Source organism: Numenius arquata, chromosome 4 (genome assembly GCF_964106895.1).
Source record: "Numenius arquata chromosome 4, bNumArq3.hap1.1, whole genome shotgun sequence".
Lineage (NCBI taxonomy): Eukaryota > Metazoa > Chordata > Aves > Charadriiformes > Scolopacidae > Numenius > Numenius arquata.
Window position 1 is genome coordinate 13,823,748 of NC_133579.1, and position 17,923 is coordinate 13,841,670.

A 17,923-nucleotide genomic window follows, 5' to 3' on the forward strand; every position below is an offset into this window, starting at 1 on the left:
TTAAGGTCCTTTCCAACCCAAACTGTTCTATGATTCTATGAAAACTGTTTTCCATTCAGTTATTTAGTCACTGGGATTTCAGGTTTTACATTATCCTAGTCTGTATTCCAAGCAGTCTCTATGCAAAAAAAAAAAAAAAAAAAATTTTTTTTTTTTTTAAATAGTACAGACTAGGGAAAGGCTCCTAAAAATTGCAGAAACAATTGTCTCCAAGTTCTCCAAATTCCCAGGGAAAAACATAAAGAATATAGTAACAGGACAGCACAAGGAAATTAAATCACTCATGTATGGGCCTCACCTTCCTTCCTGCTTTGGTATTGCCACTTATCTCAGCCCATAATGAGCTACTTCAGCTTGCTAACTGAGCAGAAAATTATACATTTTGGTTAGTCTCCTGACAGCTTAACAAACCAGCCCAGCTCACAAAAAGATCTGACAAGTACTAGCATGAAATTGCAGTGCCATGGCAGCAAAAACTCAGATAACCTCGATGTAAAAATATGTTTTAATGGAGTTAGACTACTGTGGAAGCTTGTTTTCACAGATAAGAGTTCACATATGATTACCTGAAAGTACTAACACAGTATATCAAGGAGAAGATAATTTCTCCGTACTTTAGTGTAGATCCTTTTTAAAAGCTTTGTTGACATTCATTTGCCCATTTCTCTGGTCCCATCCTGGCTTGTTATTAGCATTAAAACTGTACATTTACATATCTAATTCAGACTAGGGATGATAACTGACAATCACACTTCTTTTACATTACAGAGGACAAGGTTTTTGCTTTTGCTCCAGACTCTTGTTAATGCTAACCTTTTAAAATAAACAAACAAACAAAAAAGAGCAGCAGGATAAACTTCTACTAAACTTCTTGTTTTGCATCATATGACTGAATAGCTTTTGATTGGTACATGGAGCCTCAAACAAACAAAAAAAACCTGAAATCAGCCCCCATCCCCAAACCCCATGTACTTCAGCATCCAATGATTATCTTAGCCTACCCCTGTGGCTTAAATCCACCATTTCTCAGAATTCTGGCTCTGACTGCAGAACTTCAGATTAATAGTTTACCTCTTTAAAAAAAGTACATAAAAGACAGGAGCAAACAGGCTCTACGTTTATTTCTGATCACCTGTTACCACCTTTCAGTGCAGCTGAGATGACACAACTACTCATTGCCAAGACAAGAGAGGTTCCATGCCTTCTCCCAAAACTCTGTTGCTCTTGCACTAACCAGGCTCTTCTATTAGCCAAACTGGCACACTAATTTAGCAAAAAGCTGTTTTCCTTTAGGCAAAAATCAAATCCAACCAGTTAATCAACCGAATTGACTCAGGAAGAAAGATCAACAAATACCAGAGCTGACTGCTGTGTCTTTCAGTGCCTTTCTTTGCAAAGCCATGGGTGTGGAGATGAGGGAGCACTTTGCGGCAAAAAGCCATTGGACTGGCTCAGTTGTATCATAAAATTATAAGACATGACAGTTATTAGAAAAGAACAACCCCTTATGACTAACTGTCCTGTGTTCATCACATTTTTTCCACTACGTTGCCTGTGCACGCTAGTCCCCTAACAGCCCAAAGGGAACAGTGAAGGACTTGGGAAACCTCCAGAAAATAATTTAGATATGCTCTGAAAAGAGACAAAAACATCTGACAGCAAGTGCCAGGCTCCCCACACTAACTTTCCTATCAGTGCCAGAACTAGGTAGCAAAACATTGCTCTGAAGTTAAAAATACTTATTTTTTTAAAACACTTATTGTTTTAAAAAAACCCAAACCAAACAAACAAACCCCACACCACCCTACTGAGATTCCAACCCTCCCAGAAAAAAAAAATGTTAGTTCTCAACTAAAACTGGACCAAAGCTACGTTCAAACAGGATCCCTTTAGAAAGTTACACAGTCCTACAACATTTGTCTCTAATCCAGACAAAACAATTCATCAAATATTTGCTAAAGATTTTGAAATATTCCTTTACAGAATCTGAACAAGAGTATTTAATTTACAGAAGCTGGACAGTAAAACAACATCCTCTATACTAGTTTGCAGCTTATCAGCAATAGGAAATTACAGAAACTCCTGTCCTTCAGTTGGATACCAGACCTCAGGTGTACCTTCTGGAAAAAGTAGTGGCAATCAAAGAGAGAAACGCCTCTAGCTTTTCACCAGCACAGACCTGCCAAATATTGTTCACTCCAATTCCACTTGCTGATGGGACCACTAACTGGCTTCAGGCAAGTGCAGACAGAATCACAGAATGATATGGGGTTGGAAGGGACCTCTGGAGATCATCTAGTCCAACCCCCCTGCCAGAGCAGGCCCACCCAGAGCAGGTTGCACAGGAACTTGTCCAGGCGGGTTTTGAATGTCTCCAGAGGAGACTCCACCACCTCCCTGCGCAGCCTATTCCAGGGCTCTGCCACCCTCAAAGTAAAGAAGTTCCTCCTCATGTTTAGGTGGAACTTCTTACATTCAAGTTTGTGGCCATTTCCTCTTGTCCTGTCACTGGGCACCACTGACAAAAGACTGGCCCCGGCCCCTTGACACCCACCCTTTAAGTATTTATAGGCATTGATCAGATCCCCCCTCAGTCTTCTCTTCTCTAGACTAAAAAGACCCAAGTCCCTCAGCCTCTCCTCATAAGACAGATGCTCCAGGCCCCTAATCATCTTTGTAGCCCTCTGCTGTACCCTCTCCAGCAGCTGCCTGTCCTTCTTGAACTGGCTATAAAACCAAATATTAACATGGACCCAAGAACAAGTTCTATCAGTAAACTATATGCTAACACAGCTAGGATACTGTCAGGGAAGCTATTCTTCCTGACTGAGACAGCTATGTCAGGAAAAGTCTGTAGTATAAACAATTTTGAATGTATGAGTTTTGTCCATTGACTTCCAGCTAACAGAAACTGAAAAAGTATGTATAGTTGGGTAACAAAAAGGAAAAACTCTCAAACCCCATTTAACAGCTTCAGACTGGCAGAAAAGTAAGTATTTTTTGATGACAGGGAAGGGGGGAGGGATGCAAATTCTAAGCCATAACACAATTTCTCCTGGGGCAGGGAGGGGAAGAAATACAAAATTCCAAAGAGAAACACATAGAAAATAACAGGTTCCTTTCAGCCTGAACAACTCAGAATTCATCTTGCTCTGGACAAAATAAAGCAAGAAACTGAAATACTCTACTAACACCACCACCACACATCCACAAAAAGAACATAAAACAACCAAAGCCTTAAATAGGCCCTGAAATGGATGATGCACAAAAAGGAAAGGAAAGAGAAATGCGAAAGGCTAACATATTCTATTCTGGCTGCAAAAAAAATTCCTGTGGAATTAAATTTTCAGAAGACACTCTTCTCTGAAAAAACTATTTTTTTAAAAAACATAATCTATAATTTTGTTTGCCAGTTACCCTGCTCACATACTCTTTTGCCTAGTAAAATATTCTGTGAATACACAGGAAAAAAGTGGCTGACCTACTACCAGGAACCTACTATAAAGAAGTATTACCCGGCTCACTGTAATTACCTGAGGCTGATCACAGTAACCTGGCTCCAAAAAACAAAAGTATTTCTAATAACTTGCCTATTAATGAAGTTGGACATGGGAATTTGTCTATAAAAGAACTCCATTGCTACTATTAGTAGTGGAATGCAGCAATTCTGCAGTGAACGTGGGGGTTTTTGTTTGTTTTAAATCAAGAAAGTTACTACACACATAGTAAAAGCTCTGTTTCCAATACCCAAGAAAACAACATGATTCTTGTTCGAGGCAAATAGGCATTTTCAGTGAAAAACAATACATTTTTTTTCCCCAGTAACTATGAAAGCATCCAATTGCTGCTGTGGAACTCAGTCTGTGAATCAACCCAATCATGTCATACTGAATGTACATCAAGCCTGCACTGAGAAAACTATACCTTCATTAAATGGTTTTGATACATCTTGATATTTCTGGTAATTGAAACTTCTGCTTTCTTGGAATTACAGGTACATCTCACTTCTTTGAACTGCTTTCCAACCAAGTTTTGATATACTTCAGTAAAATTAAAATTCATAATTCTGTATATCATAGTATTCATGAAACTACATTTACTATACACTATTTTTCTCTACATTCCTTCAGCAAGTATGTCCCAAAGCAATGAAATTCGGGCAACAGAATATTCTGCATTAACAGTTTTGAGTTTAAATTGGGAAAGTACTGCATAATCTTAAATGGTGAAATGAAGGTATTTAGCAGCAACTTGCGGCCCGTACACATTGATCAGGGTGGTGAGTAAGGCACTGAGCAATCCTAGCATGTATGGATGAGACATCCATATAATGCAAGTATAATATTTTCTACAGGAACACTCCAGTCATCACTGATTTTGTCACATAAAAACAAACAGATGCATTTCTATCAATGATAACACAATACAGAAGGACTTTAATAAAGCCACTCAGTACAGACAGATGACAAAAAGAAAACAGGTAACAGAGACCCGGTAAGCACCCCGTGCTTTCAAAATTAATCATGGGCAACTCCTCAAAAACAATCCTGAATGCTTTCTTCTCCATTTTGCTAGTGTCTAAAGTGTGCATTGTGTCAGATTCATTGAACGGTGCCTTGTCATTACTGTCTGCAACCGGCAAAGCTGCAAGCAACAGCAGTTTAGATCTGCAGACTTGTGACGGCTAACCTAACAAAGCTTACGTGTGGAAAACTTCTAGGAATAGAAGTTCAAAAAGAAAAACAAGTCTGACATAATCAGGTAAAAATATATTTTCACATAAAATGAAATTATTCATCCCAAAAGAAACAAACAAATGAGACAACTAATTTTAGGAATTAACAAGAAAAGAGATGAGTAGTAGGGAAGTTTTCACAGCTCAAGTAAACAGAGCTTGAGCTGGACACGTACAACAATGGACACGTATAGAACAAATGGCCATTTATTCCATGTATTCAACATCTATCATAATTTAGAGCCAGCTTTACTGCAAGTCTAAACATTAGAAAACTGCCATCTCACAAGAATTAAAGAAACTGCCTGTACTCAGCAGAGCTGGTAAGAATGGAATCAGCTATTCCACTTCTTTGCAGAACTAAAACTCTCTCTCTATATATATATAGATATATTGATATAAAACATGATATATTTCACTATGTAGGAGTTCTGTAACTGGTTAACTCCTTTTGCCTTTTACAATACCTAAAATTTAAAAAAAATAAAAATTGAAAGGACACAGGTTGGAAGACTTCAAGTAGGAGGTGCAATTCTAGGAACTACGTTGAAGTTTAAGTAGTTTCTTTAAGAAGTTGAAGTTTCATCAGTTCTGGGGTTTTGGTTTTTATTTCTTATGGAGGTACACCAGTTGGCAAGGAACATTTCCAAGCAGGAACCAAGGAACAGTCACAGCACTGTGAAAGTTATAAACCTTCATCTTAAAAATCTACCTTTTGGTTAAAGATAATTAAAGCAATATTCTTTTTCAGAATTACATTGGTGATAATTTCTATTTATTCCACTTAAGTGAAATCTTACATTTCATAGAATCATAGTATTGTCTAGGTTGGAAGGGACCTTTAAGATCATCCAGTCCAACCATCAACCTAACTCTGACAAAAACCACCACTAAACCATGTCACTAAGCACTCTGTCAACCCATCTTTTAAATACCTCCAGGGATGGTGCCTGGTATCTTGGTATTTCTTGGGATCTTAACAGACACAGTTCAGAACTAAAGTCAGGCTGTATGAAAACAACTTCCACAGGAATTTCCTTTATATTTGAGTCTAACCACAGCCATAAACATTCTATATATAGCTTATATTAGGAAGGCAGCTAATGAGAAACCATGTTAATACAGCAGAAGCCTCCTTCATTTATTGCAACCCAGCATGTACATTTTGGCTGAGGGAAAAAGGCGTGGAGGGGTGCAGGGGGTATTTCTATCTTTAGGGTAGGGCACAAACACTAGTGTTTAAAAAAAAAAAACATACAGTAACTTCACTGAAGACAGAATATAGATTTAGAGAAGCAAATTTTTCCCCCCTTACTTTCAATTTCATTATGCACATTCCAAATATTAAGACAATAAAATGATAAATTCCAAACAGAATAGTATTTTGCATGTTGACCTGTTTTTTCAGTAGTAGTTATACTTGCACTGTGTGAAGTTGCATTAAATGCAAATTTTGAAGTCCTCCATCTCATACTTTGGGTTCAGCTGCCAAATACAACACAACAGGCCTTCAAAGGAAAACAGAACTCACTTTACACTTGCATGTTTAGAGGCAGGCAGACTAACTGGGAAAGGAAAGGCCATAAGCAAAAGTATGGTCCACTGCCTGCCAGCTCCCATTTTCAAGGCTGAGCCCACCGCAGCAGCATTTGATGGTATCCAATTCTCTCATTTACGTTTCAGATACATCTTACCAGCTGCATTCACAATACAGAGAACACAGTATATAGTGAGGAGGAAGGAGATGTGACAATACCAGTTTGCTTTACAGGGCCCCAGCTTACATTTAATCAAAAAAAAAAGTGTATTTGAACACCAGAAAATCATAATAAAGCTTTCAATATATGAACAATATTAAAGTTTATTTAGTTTGGGGGGTGAAGGGTGGAAATGCATAGGCCAAACAGGGTTTAAACGTTAACTCTTTGTAGACAAACACTGAATGAAACACTGATGAGATATTAAATGATTCAACTGTCCTTCCATATGTTTTAGTATATGAAGTGATAAGATTATGAAAAATGACACATTGTGATGCTTATCAAATTGAGAATTTTATTACTATTTCAATTTTGTACAAAACAACATAAGGCAGGAAACCAGCAAACAGAGTTTAGAAAAGATATCTGTCACTTCAAAAACTACCAGCAATATTAATTGTGATTTAATAGTTCAAAGAATCAAGATTTTTATCAAAGACATCTTTCCAATTTCTCTCCTCAGAAGTAAAAAAAAAAAACACACCACACAAAACACCAAACTCAAATTTGTTTAGTACAAATTAACCCCACTATTACAAACACAAAGCTATATAAAGGCAAAAAAGCACTAAAGGAAAGGTATAATGGCAGATAGGCTCAATTTTTGAAAGCTTCATTTTAAACCTGAGATTGTGCTGGCAGAGAGGAAAAAGGGTTTCAAATAATATTTTAAAAGATAGCTTAAAAAGTATGTATGAGATTTATTTTTATTTCTTTTCAGATAAAGGGACAGGAGGAGTGGGAGCCTAGAGGAACCCCGCAGAGGCCAGCATCTCCTGTCATGAAATGGCTTTCACAGGGTCTGCTTTAATAGTAAGAATACAATGTGTGACCCAGATAAGAGGAGTAGCATCAAGGATTTAGTTTAGCAAAGCTGTAAAGCTGTCTAAAACGGGTTACAAGTCATTGATTAGCAAACAGTTCTTCTGAGACTTGCAGGAAGGTCCTTTCCAACATGACTCAGCACCCACCCTCCCTCCAAAACATAAAGGTCCTTTATCTATGGTAAAACAAGTAACGTGATCCATTGTTATTCTTTCAGTTATACACATAAGCATACACTTATGGATGTAATCAGCAAATGTACCAAGTGCCACATATTTAGTAACAAGAACTGCCATTAAAGTATTTTCCTACATTATTTTTGTGACACTCACATTTCAGCCTGCTATTTTCTACATGCCATGATACTCAAAAGTTCAAATTATTTGATATTTACATGATCACATATTCCACTTCATCCAGAAGAAAGCAAGCTTACAATTTCTTTCTTGAAAAAGTTCTAGTTTATATGAATAAAACTGGACATTTTACTACGACTCTAGCGGTATCCTGAGTAAAGGACACTATTTTTACATGTACAGGGAAAAATATTTTTGATTTACTCAAGCAAATTGCAAACACACTTAGCTGTCCAGTTATGAATAGTAAGAAATGCAATGAAAGAAGGTGATTTTTTTGTGTGTGTGTGCAGTTTAAATGTCTAATGTAACAGTTTTTTTATAAAGGGGGATACTGAGTTTATCTAGATGTTAGACATTTTTCTGACTTTTTTTTTTTTTAAATCTAGTTGATCCTTCTCAACCTTCTGAAATAAAGGATTCATTTAGAGCTCTGAAGATGTAAGTGTTGAAGTTTCCATTTGTTCCAAAATGCTAACTAGGGATGATTTAGTCACGTACTTAAAGCACCACACATTTTTGAAAAGGCTGTAAAACAGAAGCTCATGTTATTCAGAACCAGTCTGACAGCTTCGCACTCACAAGTTTTTGCACTGATCTACTGATTTTATTCAAAATATTGTTTGAATACCATCTCATTAGTGTCTTCCAAATGACAAATACAAAGAAAAACAGTTTTGGGCAGGATAGCATATAGCAAAAGCCTTCTGAGTACAGCTTAAATCAAGATTATTTTGAACGCTTTTTCCCCATAGCACCTTCTTGTCTTTCCATAGTCCGCACTGAGGTTCCCACGGGCTAGTTGAGACAGCAAGGCAACAAAACCTAAGTGATGAGTAGCTGAATCTGATCTAGTACTTTACATAAAGTTTTAGTCAGGATGAAGTACAAGTTATAGCCTAGGAAAAAACATGTAAGAGTAAGGAGAGACAGGAAGGGTCTGTCAACAAAATGAGGCTGAGCAGCTTCACAGCACGTACTTAACATTGCCTTTGGAGAAATCTGCCATAAGGCAGAACACAAACACTAACAAATATGTATGTAATTCAACTCCACCAACTACTCATAAAACTTGGAAATCTAATTCTCACACATGAGAAGCTTTCTCATCTGTGCTTAGATTTATAGTACGGACCATCTGCCTCCAACTGCTGAAAGGAGTATCTTCCTCAAACTGTGTGTGTTGCATCTTCATCCAGGCTAAAATTTTCCAGGATTGTATGGAATAGTTCAGTTAATGGGCTTTAATACTATGCCTGATAACATCCTTGAATTTCAAACTCTTAAACAAATAGAAGATTACAAAGTAGGCCACTTTTTTTTTATCTCGGAAGTAAGGTGTTCAGTCTGTGACCATACTCTTACACAGCTACTGTGGCAGAAAGACTTAAGCTGAGGCTTGTATTTTAAGACAGTTGTGAAATACCAGTGACAGAGACAAGAAAACAGTACAGACAAAGTCCGAGAAGTAACAGAGTATCTTGCCTATATATGCCAAAAAGTTGGAAAGAAGTGATGGGCTATATATAGTTTAAAAGTCATTTGTAAGCTAGATTGTTCTTAACCCAGCTGAAGCACTTCTAAATTATTTGTGGCTTGCCAAGATGTTTTTAAGCAGGCAGAACAATCACAGTTGCAATTCCTTGTGCATAGGACAGGATGGAAAAATGCCCCACACAGTGCTTGCTGCCTCCCAGAATACAGTATTTTATTTCTTTTGTTTTGTCTGATTACTTGCAGCTTCAAGAAGTCTGTGCTTACAGAGCTAACATTATAAATACACAGAACAAACTTTGAGAACTGTAAAATTCTCAAGAGCTTTTAAACTGACTTCTCAGACAGTTTAAGTCTGGATAAGTGAACAATGTGATGACAGCATAGTAGAGAAAAGGGGAGGGAGTAATACATCCTTGAAGGTAAAAACGTACTAGATAAAAACCAGGCAACTATTTCCTCCACGGCGGAGGGAAAAAAAAAAACCACAACAAAAGAGGGAGGAAACAGGCACCCAGCAAGTCAGAGGAAAACAGAAGCCTACTTGTCCCAAATTTAACACAAGTTTTCTAGATACAAAGCTTAAATTATAGCATCTCCTATATGGAAAAAAATAGCGTTTAAAACATTACTTCTACAGCCCACTTAGGAATAAATTCCTTTATTACTCCTCTGAATAGCTCTTAATATCTAGGAGTCTCTGCACAGGCTATGGTGATCCATCAATCTCTATCCCACTAATCACAAAAGAGATAGAGATCAGCTTGATTTGAATGGATAAGAGTTTCAAAGGATTTAAGGGAAAGCATTACAAAACTCTATCTCACATTATGGAATCTTTTTCAATGGAGAATTTTAGGGGAAGAAAAAAAAAAACTATAAAAACAGCAACAAAAACCCTGATCACCAAGAAAGGTAGCAGTTAGTCCTTGCTTCACAGCTCAGGGAGTTAACTGAATGCACTCAAGTCCACTTGCAGCCCTTTATTTTTAATATCAGCTTACTCAGAGCTGCAGTCACGCACACTTAGAACTGCTTTCGCCACCATTAAACGTTTGCAACTAGAAGCCAAAAATCAAAGTTAAGAAAACAAGGCACTGAAATTGAGCATGGAGACATTTCTAGTCAAAGAATCAATAATGTATAAATTCAAAGGGAAAGATATTTTTGCACGGGCAACGTAAGTCACACAAAGAAGCAGATTATCCTTAACGATTAGAATATCTCGAAATGAGAAGTATATATTTTGCAGAAAAAAGTATTTGTTTGGTATCTAGCTGTTCTCCTTCAAAGACATTAGGCACACTTTCAAGAAAGGTTGCTTATGACTTCATACGAGAAGTACATCAGGAATCTCACATATAATTGCTGACCGTAAATCAGTTGATTCCTCCCCCCAAGTGCACAATTTCAGCAAACCAAGGGGAATTTTCCTGAACTTGACTCTATTCACCCACCCCCAAGATACTGAAGCCCTCAGCTGAAGAAGAGACAAAAGCTTTAGCAGCCCATAGTTAGAGCACAGTATTAGACACTGCTACCTTAATTCTCATCTTTTCACACCTGAGTTCTAACCACTTAGTGACATGATCACTGCTTTTAGGAAACATTCACATTTTAGGTAGATATATTCTATACACATAAGATAATTTTAAGTAAAACCCAAATTGTGGAAATGCAGAAATTAACTCCTTTTAATGACATTATTGATCTGTTTCTTTTTCTCAAGTTACACAAGACATGTTAAATGGCATGCTTTGATAAATTATTTCTTTTAACCTGAAACTATGTTAAATTACATCTTCTGCTCTCTACTGTCAAAGAGATTAATAGAATGAATCTCCAGCTAACCAGTATGAAATTGTCTAATTATATTAACAACAGCTGTTCTCTTCTTTACAAAATTAATTTGGTTTTCCCCAGACTTTGAGCAGTACCCACACAAAGAACCTAGGTCCAGCTTCAAGCAGGAGGAGATGGAATATCAGAAGAGCAAACAAACTGTAGCTTACAAATGTCCATTTCTAGGACATGCAACATCTACATGTAAAATTAGTCAATACAGGTGATTTCAGAAAGCAGGTAAGATACTTACTTGACAACAATATAATGCTGACATACACAGTTTCTTTAGCACACACTGAAGAACAGCTACTTTCAAACTAAATTATCTGTTGTTAAAGGCATGTAATTTTTTATGTGATTGTTCAAAATACTAGTGAGCCCAGGAAAGGAATTTCTGGGACAAAACTGAGACAGTTGACCTTAGTAAAAGTTTTGCTGTTGACTTCCTTGGGGCTAGAATTTCATTCCCGGACTTCATGCAACCAAAACATTTGTTTTTTCTGAAATAAATAAGGATTAAGATGAACTTTTTAGCAAGAGCAGATTAAATTCATAAAGCTAGGAAGAGTTAAATCTTATGTCTATAGCAAATCATTCCCTTCCCTCCTCCACAAATGAGTATAATGCAGCTTCCTGGCAAGAGCAGTTCTTCTGGGTGAAGTCTTAAAAATCTAAATTTCTGCGTACTATGTGGAAAGAACGAAACAAACACCAGCCCCACCCCTAAACCCTATGCTTATACCAATAAAAAGCCAACAGTATTTTGTCCATAGGAATAAGTATTTTGCTTTAGAAGCCCCGACTGATTTTCACAGCAGTTCTGTTGATGATTCTGTCTGCTTGCTTCATTTTACTAAAATTATTTCATTTCTTGAACAATGCATACATGCAGCACTAGCACTTTACATTGTTTGAAACAGATATATGTATAAGTAGCTTTCTACATCTCCCACTTTTTTTGAACTCTAGTTGTGGCTATATTTCTGAGACACAACTACACTGGGTAAATGTACATAGGAGGTTTTAAAATATCACATGTAAGACTGTGAAGAGCATTTACAGCAGTAAAACTAAGAAAGTTTAGTCAAAAAAATATTTCTTCTTATGGAGTTGAATGTTCTGTAGGAAGAAAGGAGCTTTTTTTACTATACAAATTTATAGTAATTAATATTCTGCACTAGCCGGACTGAATGGACAGTGATGCCAAACGCCAATACTCAACACACATGACCTAAACCAACTTTACTTCCTGGGCATGAAAGGATGTCCCAGGCCAGACATAAACTGAAGTCTTTGGGAGTTGCTGCATAATAAAACTGTTAATAAAATCCTTTTAAACTTAGACACCAGGAAGTAAGTCAATAAATTTTAGCAAAATAAAATGCAGCGATCCACAGCTGAGTAAATACTTAAGTTTCTCTAATACATCCACTCTAGCTCAGTTTACCATAGCAATAATGTATCTTTTTGGACTGCTCTTTCACAGAGTTGCTCTATGTCCCAATTTGCTGTAACCTTACCAAATTCCACTCTGTAAACCCCATGTTCCCAAAGTCTTATTACCAAGTAGAGAGGACCCTCCTACCCCAAAAAAACCTGCACAAGCTCTCCTCACAGAATCAACACTAGGGTACCAAGACAAGTTTCAATACATAGAAGTTTCTTCTGTTTTGTTACAGTCTCAATCCCTCAATGACCCAGTGGATTGGGAGTAGAAATAAAGTAGCGGCCAGCGTTCACCCTAGACTGACCACGGAGGTCAATTCATTCCCCTGTCCCGAGTTCTGTCAATCCTAGTTATAAAGTCTCAGGGGTGAGAAAAGGGGAAATAAGGCCCTGAAAATTTCAGCTTTTTGTACTGGGAAAAGGTCTTTTTATACTTCAAGTCCCTCATGAAATAAAACTGAGACAGTATAATTGTGCTTCCTAAACTTCTGCATTTAGTACTTGAAGCAGTATTCTTGTCCTTTCTTTGCCACCCCCTTCTACAATATTCTGCCATGCAAATGCTCAACATATAGTTATGCTCTACATACTAGTTACTGATATGGGATTCCTGGGATGACTTGCAGCCCTCTGCCCTTCCATTTGCCTGTAAGACAGACCCTTTGGCTCCAACGCCTGTCTAGTGAAAGAGAGCAAGATGCTTCACTCCTCTTCCCTACCATGCTGCAGTCACCACCAAACTGAAGTACACCTTTGCCCCAAAACACAACACGGGCCTGATCCTTTTTCCCCTGCATCAAGAAGGGAAAGAGACAATCGTTTATTTTAGATACTGCTATACCGCAACCTCTATACTTGCCAGATAGTACACTGGTACAAATCTTTAGTATAAGTCTTTTTCCTCCAGCATTTTTATCAGGCTAGTGACATCTCCTCCCTTCCCTATACACGCACACATCTATCCATTCCAGTCTCTCAGCAGATAAGTCTTCTCTTCTACATTCTTCTCTACTACATTCATTGCAGAAGCCGGAGCCCCTTCTCCCACCACTCACCCCTCGGGCCAGGCCCTCACAGGGTTGTCGATGCCCTAGAGACAGCAGGGACCGTGCCTGGCGCACAACCTGGCCCGGCGCCCCTGTGGCTTCCCTTTTCCCCCTGTCAGGAGACACCTCCTCCCCGCTCCGGTCGCTCCCACCAGAGGTAGCTCGCCCTCCTCCCCGTGAAAGGAGACCTCTCCGGGCCCTGCGAGGCCACCTCCCCAATGCCAGCCCAGCGCCCCGCTCTCCCGCGCCAGCCCCAGGCCCACCGAGCCCCTTCACAGACCTGTGGATCCGGCCATCTTGTCCAAAACCCCCCCCACCGCTCCGGGCCTGCACGCGACGCGCGTCACTTCCGCTTGACGCAGCGCGTCACTTCCCACAGAGCACCCGCAGCTGTGGAGCGCGGGGGAAAGGCACCGGGGGGGCGGGACCGAGGGGAGGGGGTGGAGCCCGACGCGCCCCGGGGCTGCAGCCCCCTCCGTCCCGGGCGCCGCCGTGGGGAGCCTCGGCCGCCAACGCCGAGCTCCGCCGAGGGCGTCCGCCGCCCGGGAACCGCGACCGAAAAGCAGAAGGGCGGCGGAGCGAGGCCCGTGAGGGGCTGCGGGGGCGGTAAGAGCGGCGTCCGACGGCCGTGACGGAGAGGATGCGGAACCCGCGGCGATGGCCCCGGAAGGAGAGTCGGTGCCGCCGCCGCTGCGGGATCCCCGAGAGCGTTCCGAGCGCGGGGCTGGTGCCAACAGCGGTTCCTCACAAGTGACTGGCCCGCACACGCCGCATCCACACACAGCCACACCCACGCGCTGCTCTTGACCTCCTCTCCCATCTCACAACATGCGTAATTCTCTGCTTTACAGATTGTGAGAGAATCTTGAACTCGCTTGCAGGTTCCCCTCCGAGCGACCGAGAAGCAAGGATGCAAAATCTTTTTCCTCCAGCTAACCCACGAGGAGTCCCTACCCCCCCTCGCACGTACAACAACCCTTCACTTTCCCTTTGCTGGATCATTATACATCAAACACCGGCTGCTATCTCTGCTTATATAAAAATGATAAGTCTAGCACAGCTTTTAATTCTGCCACTGATTTCTACTTCCTTTTATAATTACTAGTTTTGACCAGATTTCCGTAGCAGGAATAAGTAGGAGTTTCAATAGTAACACCAGCAGAATCAGAAGTCAGCTTGTCAAGTTCAGCAAAACTGTTTCTTTAGCTATATTTTAGTCATCAGTGGAGCTTTCTGTTGTCACGATGAGTTGATCACAAGGATTCTCTTTTGTAGCCTATGTCAGTATTTCTTTTAGTGGAAACAATGAGGATACTGAAAGAAAAAAAAGGCATGATATTTAAAGATTTTTCTTTAACATCACTGTAGCAAATACTGTGGCCTCGAACAGAAATAAAATGCCACAACTTGTTCCTCTTTTCCTATTTGTGATCAAGCGCCAGAAAGGAGCACTACAGCCACCCAATGCCTGTGTGCCTTTTTTTTTTTTTTTCAGAAGGATTAATCTGTCTTTTTTAGGTGCTCCTATGCTAATGCTTACAAGTACACCTGCCTATCTTCCGAGGCAGGGTACGCACGTGGCTGTAGGATTACCAAACCAAAGCCAACTTGCACTCTGCAAAGTCTCTGACAGCACACAGTGGACTCCACGCTCTGCCTATGTCTCCACTCCCCTACTAGATGTAGGTCTCATCCTATGGTTGGCAGCAGCCACAGGAAATAAAGATAAATCAGGGGCCAAAAGGGCAAAAAGGCACCAGGTGAGGAAGCCCATGCTGAATGACTGCAACAGCTATTTTGCTGTGGGAAATTTCCTGTGATAAAATGTATTTTGCTGCAACACTGAACTTGAGGACAGATACCTGACAACTAGAAGCTGAATAAATTCAAACTGTAAGTTCCCCTTTTTCCCCAAGCTCTCAAGAGTTTACACACAGTAATGAAGTCACCTGTCACTCTTTAAACAGACGAAGAGTTTTTTGAAATAGAAATTCTGCTTCACAACTTGGTCAAAACAGAGTAATGGTAATCGCTACAAGAAAAAAACTTATAAACTTTATTATCAAACATCACACAGCATCCCCTGTATGAAAACTTTGAACTGCAGTACGCTCAGCTCAGAAAATCCATGTACGACAAGCATGTTGTGGAATAAATTTATTCAAAAGCAGTGTTACACAGAGTTGAGATTTTTGAGTGCAGATTCTACAGACAGCCCTCTTGCTGTCTTCACTGTCTCTGAAGTTGCCAGAGTGATGGTTCCCAAGCTCAATCCCACCCTTTTAGTAGTATTTGGAATAAAGTATTGATAGACAAGTAAGGAATAATTATTCCCCTTCTTTCTCAGAATACAACAAACACAGAGATAGGACAACAGCATCTTCCAGCAAGTTTAGTACAAACAAATTATTTTTCACAGAATGAGTAACAGATTTGTGTAACTCATTTAAGCACAGTATTAGAGAGGACGTAACTCTGCCTACAGAAGTAGGGACATAAAACACCACACGGGATGAGAAAAAGCTCTTACTTGTATAATGGTGCATTTACAAGCCCTAACAGACAGAAGAGGCCTGTTACAGGAAGCTGGACATAAATGTAATGAACAGTCATTAGAGAGCTTACAGTCAGAAGCTGTAGTTCTGCAAGTGACTGCAGACTGCACCTATCCCACAGAATTCTGTCATTTCAGCAGTGCACAACTTGTGTCTGATTAGCCAAGACAAGCAGCATTACTCATCCTCTTTAAAAATGGAGAAAATGATAGGTATTAAGCAACAACAGAAATACACAGAAAAACATAAAAGCAATAATGACACAGAAAACTACTACAGAGTTTCATGCCAAGCAAATAGATATTTAAATCATTACCTGAGCCCAGAGAGGACTCCTGAAGACCGTAACATGGCTTCATTTTAATGACAAGCATCAAGCAGCCTTAGAGTTACAATATCTCTTTTCTCCCCAGTACATACAAGAGAAATAAGCAAATTCAATTTCCATCCCATCCATCCAGAGATTAACTCCCTTCTTGTCACGCCATGCAAGGATCTTCAAGCTCCCTTACTTTCTCCACAGGTACTACTTGTATCTCCTCTTTCCTTAACTTGAAACCCAATTCATAGCTTTTGTTTCCTGCTTTCTGTTTTAATAAGTGTACTCACAAGATCCTGGTTGCACAAATTCACTGTATCTACAGGAAGTCCATTTTGCTCGTTTCTTCATGCTGCCTCAACCTGGAAGTACAAGCAGTTAAATACCTGAATGACCTAGAAAAAAAATCAAATTAGAATTAAAAAAAAAAAAAATCTCGTGAAGACTTAAAATGTGCAAACACAGAGTTACAAAGAGAATTTCCTGGTATTTCACAGATGTGAAAATATACAAGTAAAGGATGCCAGAAGTGACAGAATTATAGAATATTCTGGCCCATTGCTTCTAACAGCCTACACAACCAAAATAGAACAAAAATAGTGAGCATTACTCACAGCAGAAATACAAAATTTTATTCTTTATACACTCAAATATAAATTTAACTGATGAAATCATAAACCAAATGTTAAAGGGCACATTAAAAAAATCCCTCATTTTTCTCTATAATTTGTATGTGTCATTTATCATTGTATTAAAATGTCAGTAACTTTTGTTATTTCGTGCAAGGATTGTATTTTTTCCCCTCCCTGTATGCAAAAGAACAAACATATGGTTTTGGAAAGATAAAAATGCAATATACAAAACAATGTGTTAATGTTTTTTAGATTTCGTGTAGATAAAAAATATTTTTTTAAAGCTGCTGTTTGGTTTATAATGACATAAATGTTGAAAACATACACTGGAGAATGCGGGCATCGATCCCGCTACCTCTCGCATGCTAAGCGAGCGCTCTACCATTTGAGCTAATTCCCCATCTGAAAAAAAAACATTGAAACTTACAGTTACACACTCCAGACTTACTGAGAACTACAACCATTTTCAATTATAAATTCATTGTTTCTTGCTGAGTCATTCCTTCCACTCACCAGTAACTGACTGCAACTCATGGCTGGAGTTATGGAATACATCTTTCAGCATGTACGCTACCAGAATAACCTTATTCATCTCTTTTGCAATACAAGTCTTTATTATTTAGCTGTTTTCATACAGGAAGCTCTCCAAAAGATCAAGTTATTTACAAGAAACCAAATGTCTTACTGAAAAAAACCCCAACTTTTATTGAACTGTTCCAAATTCAACAAGGAAACCCATGTTCTTTCCAATTTTCAAGGCATACACATGAAAAACCTGGTTTAGGAAATGTTTAATGAGTGAAAAATATTACATGTCTGATTGAAACGATTTGAAACTACAAATAGTCAAAGCTTATACATGTAAATGTGTATACAGATATACAGACACATTATTTTAGAAGGTGCCTCC

At 39.1% G+C, this 17,923-nt stretch overlaps 1 protein-coding gene and 1 non-coding gene across 3 annotated transcripts in view; both read right to left on the reverse strand.

Annotated features, from left to right (window-relative positions):
• The window catches only part of UBE2V2 (ubiquitin conjugating enzyme E2 V2), a 29,083-nt gene extending 15,237 nt beyond the window's left edge, over positions 1-13,846 (reverse strand). Inside the window, exon 1 of one of the 2 annotated variants that reach the window (XM_074146246.1) lies at positions 13,788-13,846. In XM_074146246.1, coding sequence (XP_074002347.1) covers positions 13,788-13,803 — 16 coding nt within the window. In that variant the 5' untranslated portion in view covers positions 13,804-13,846. Of the gene's footprint in view, positions 1-4,923; positions 4,943-13,787 lie in introns of those variants that run through there. The other variant, XM_074146245.1, reaches the window with a different exon arrangement.
• A 3,494-nt stretch (positions 13,847-17,340) lies between these two features.
• TRNAA-AGC (transfer RNA alanine (anticodon AGC)) lies at positions 17,341-17,413 on the reverse strand. The gene has a single exon. It is a non-coding gene; the product is annotated as a tRNA-Ala (tRNA).
• Positions 17,414-17,923: the final 510 nt, after the last annotated feature.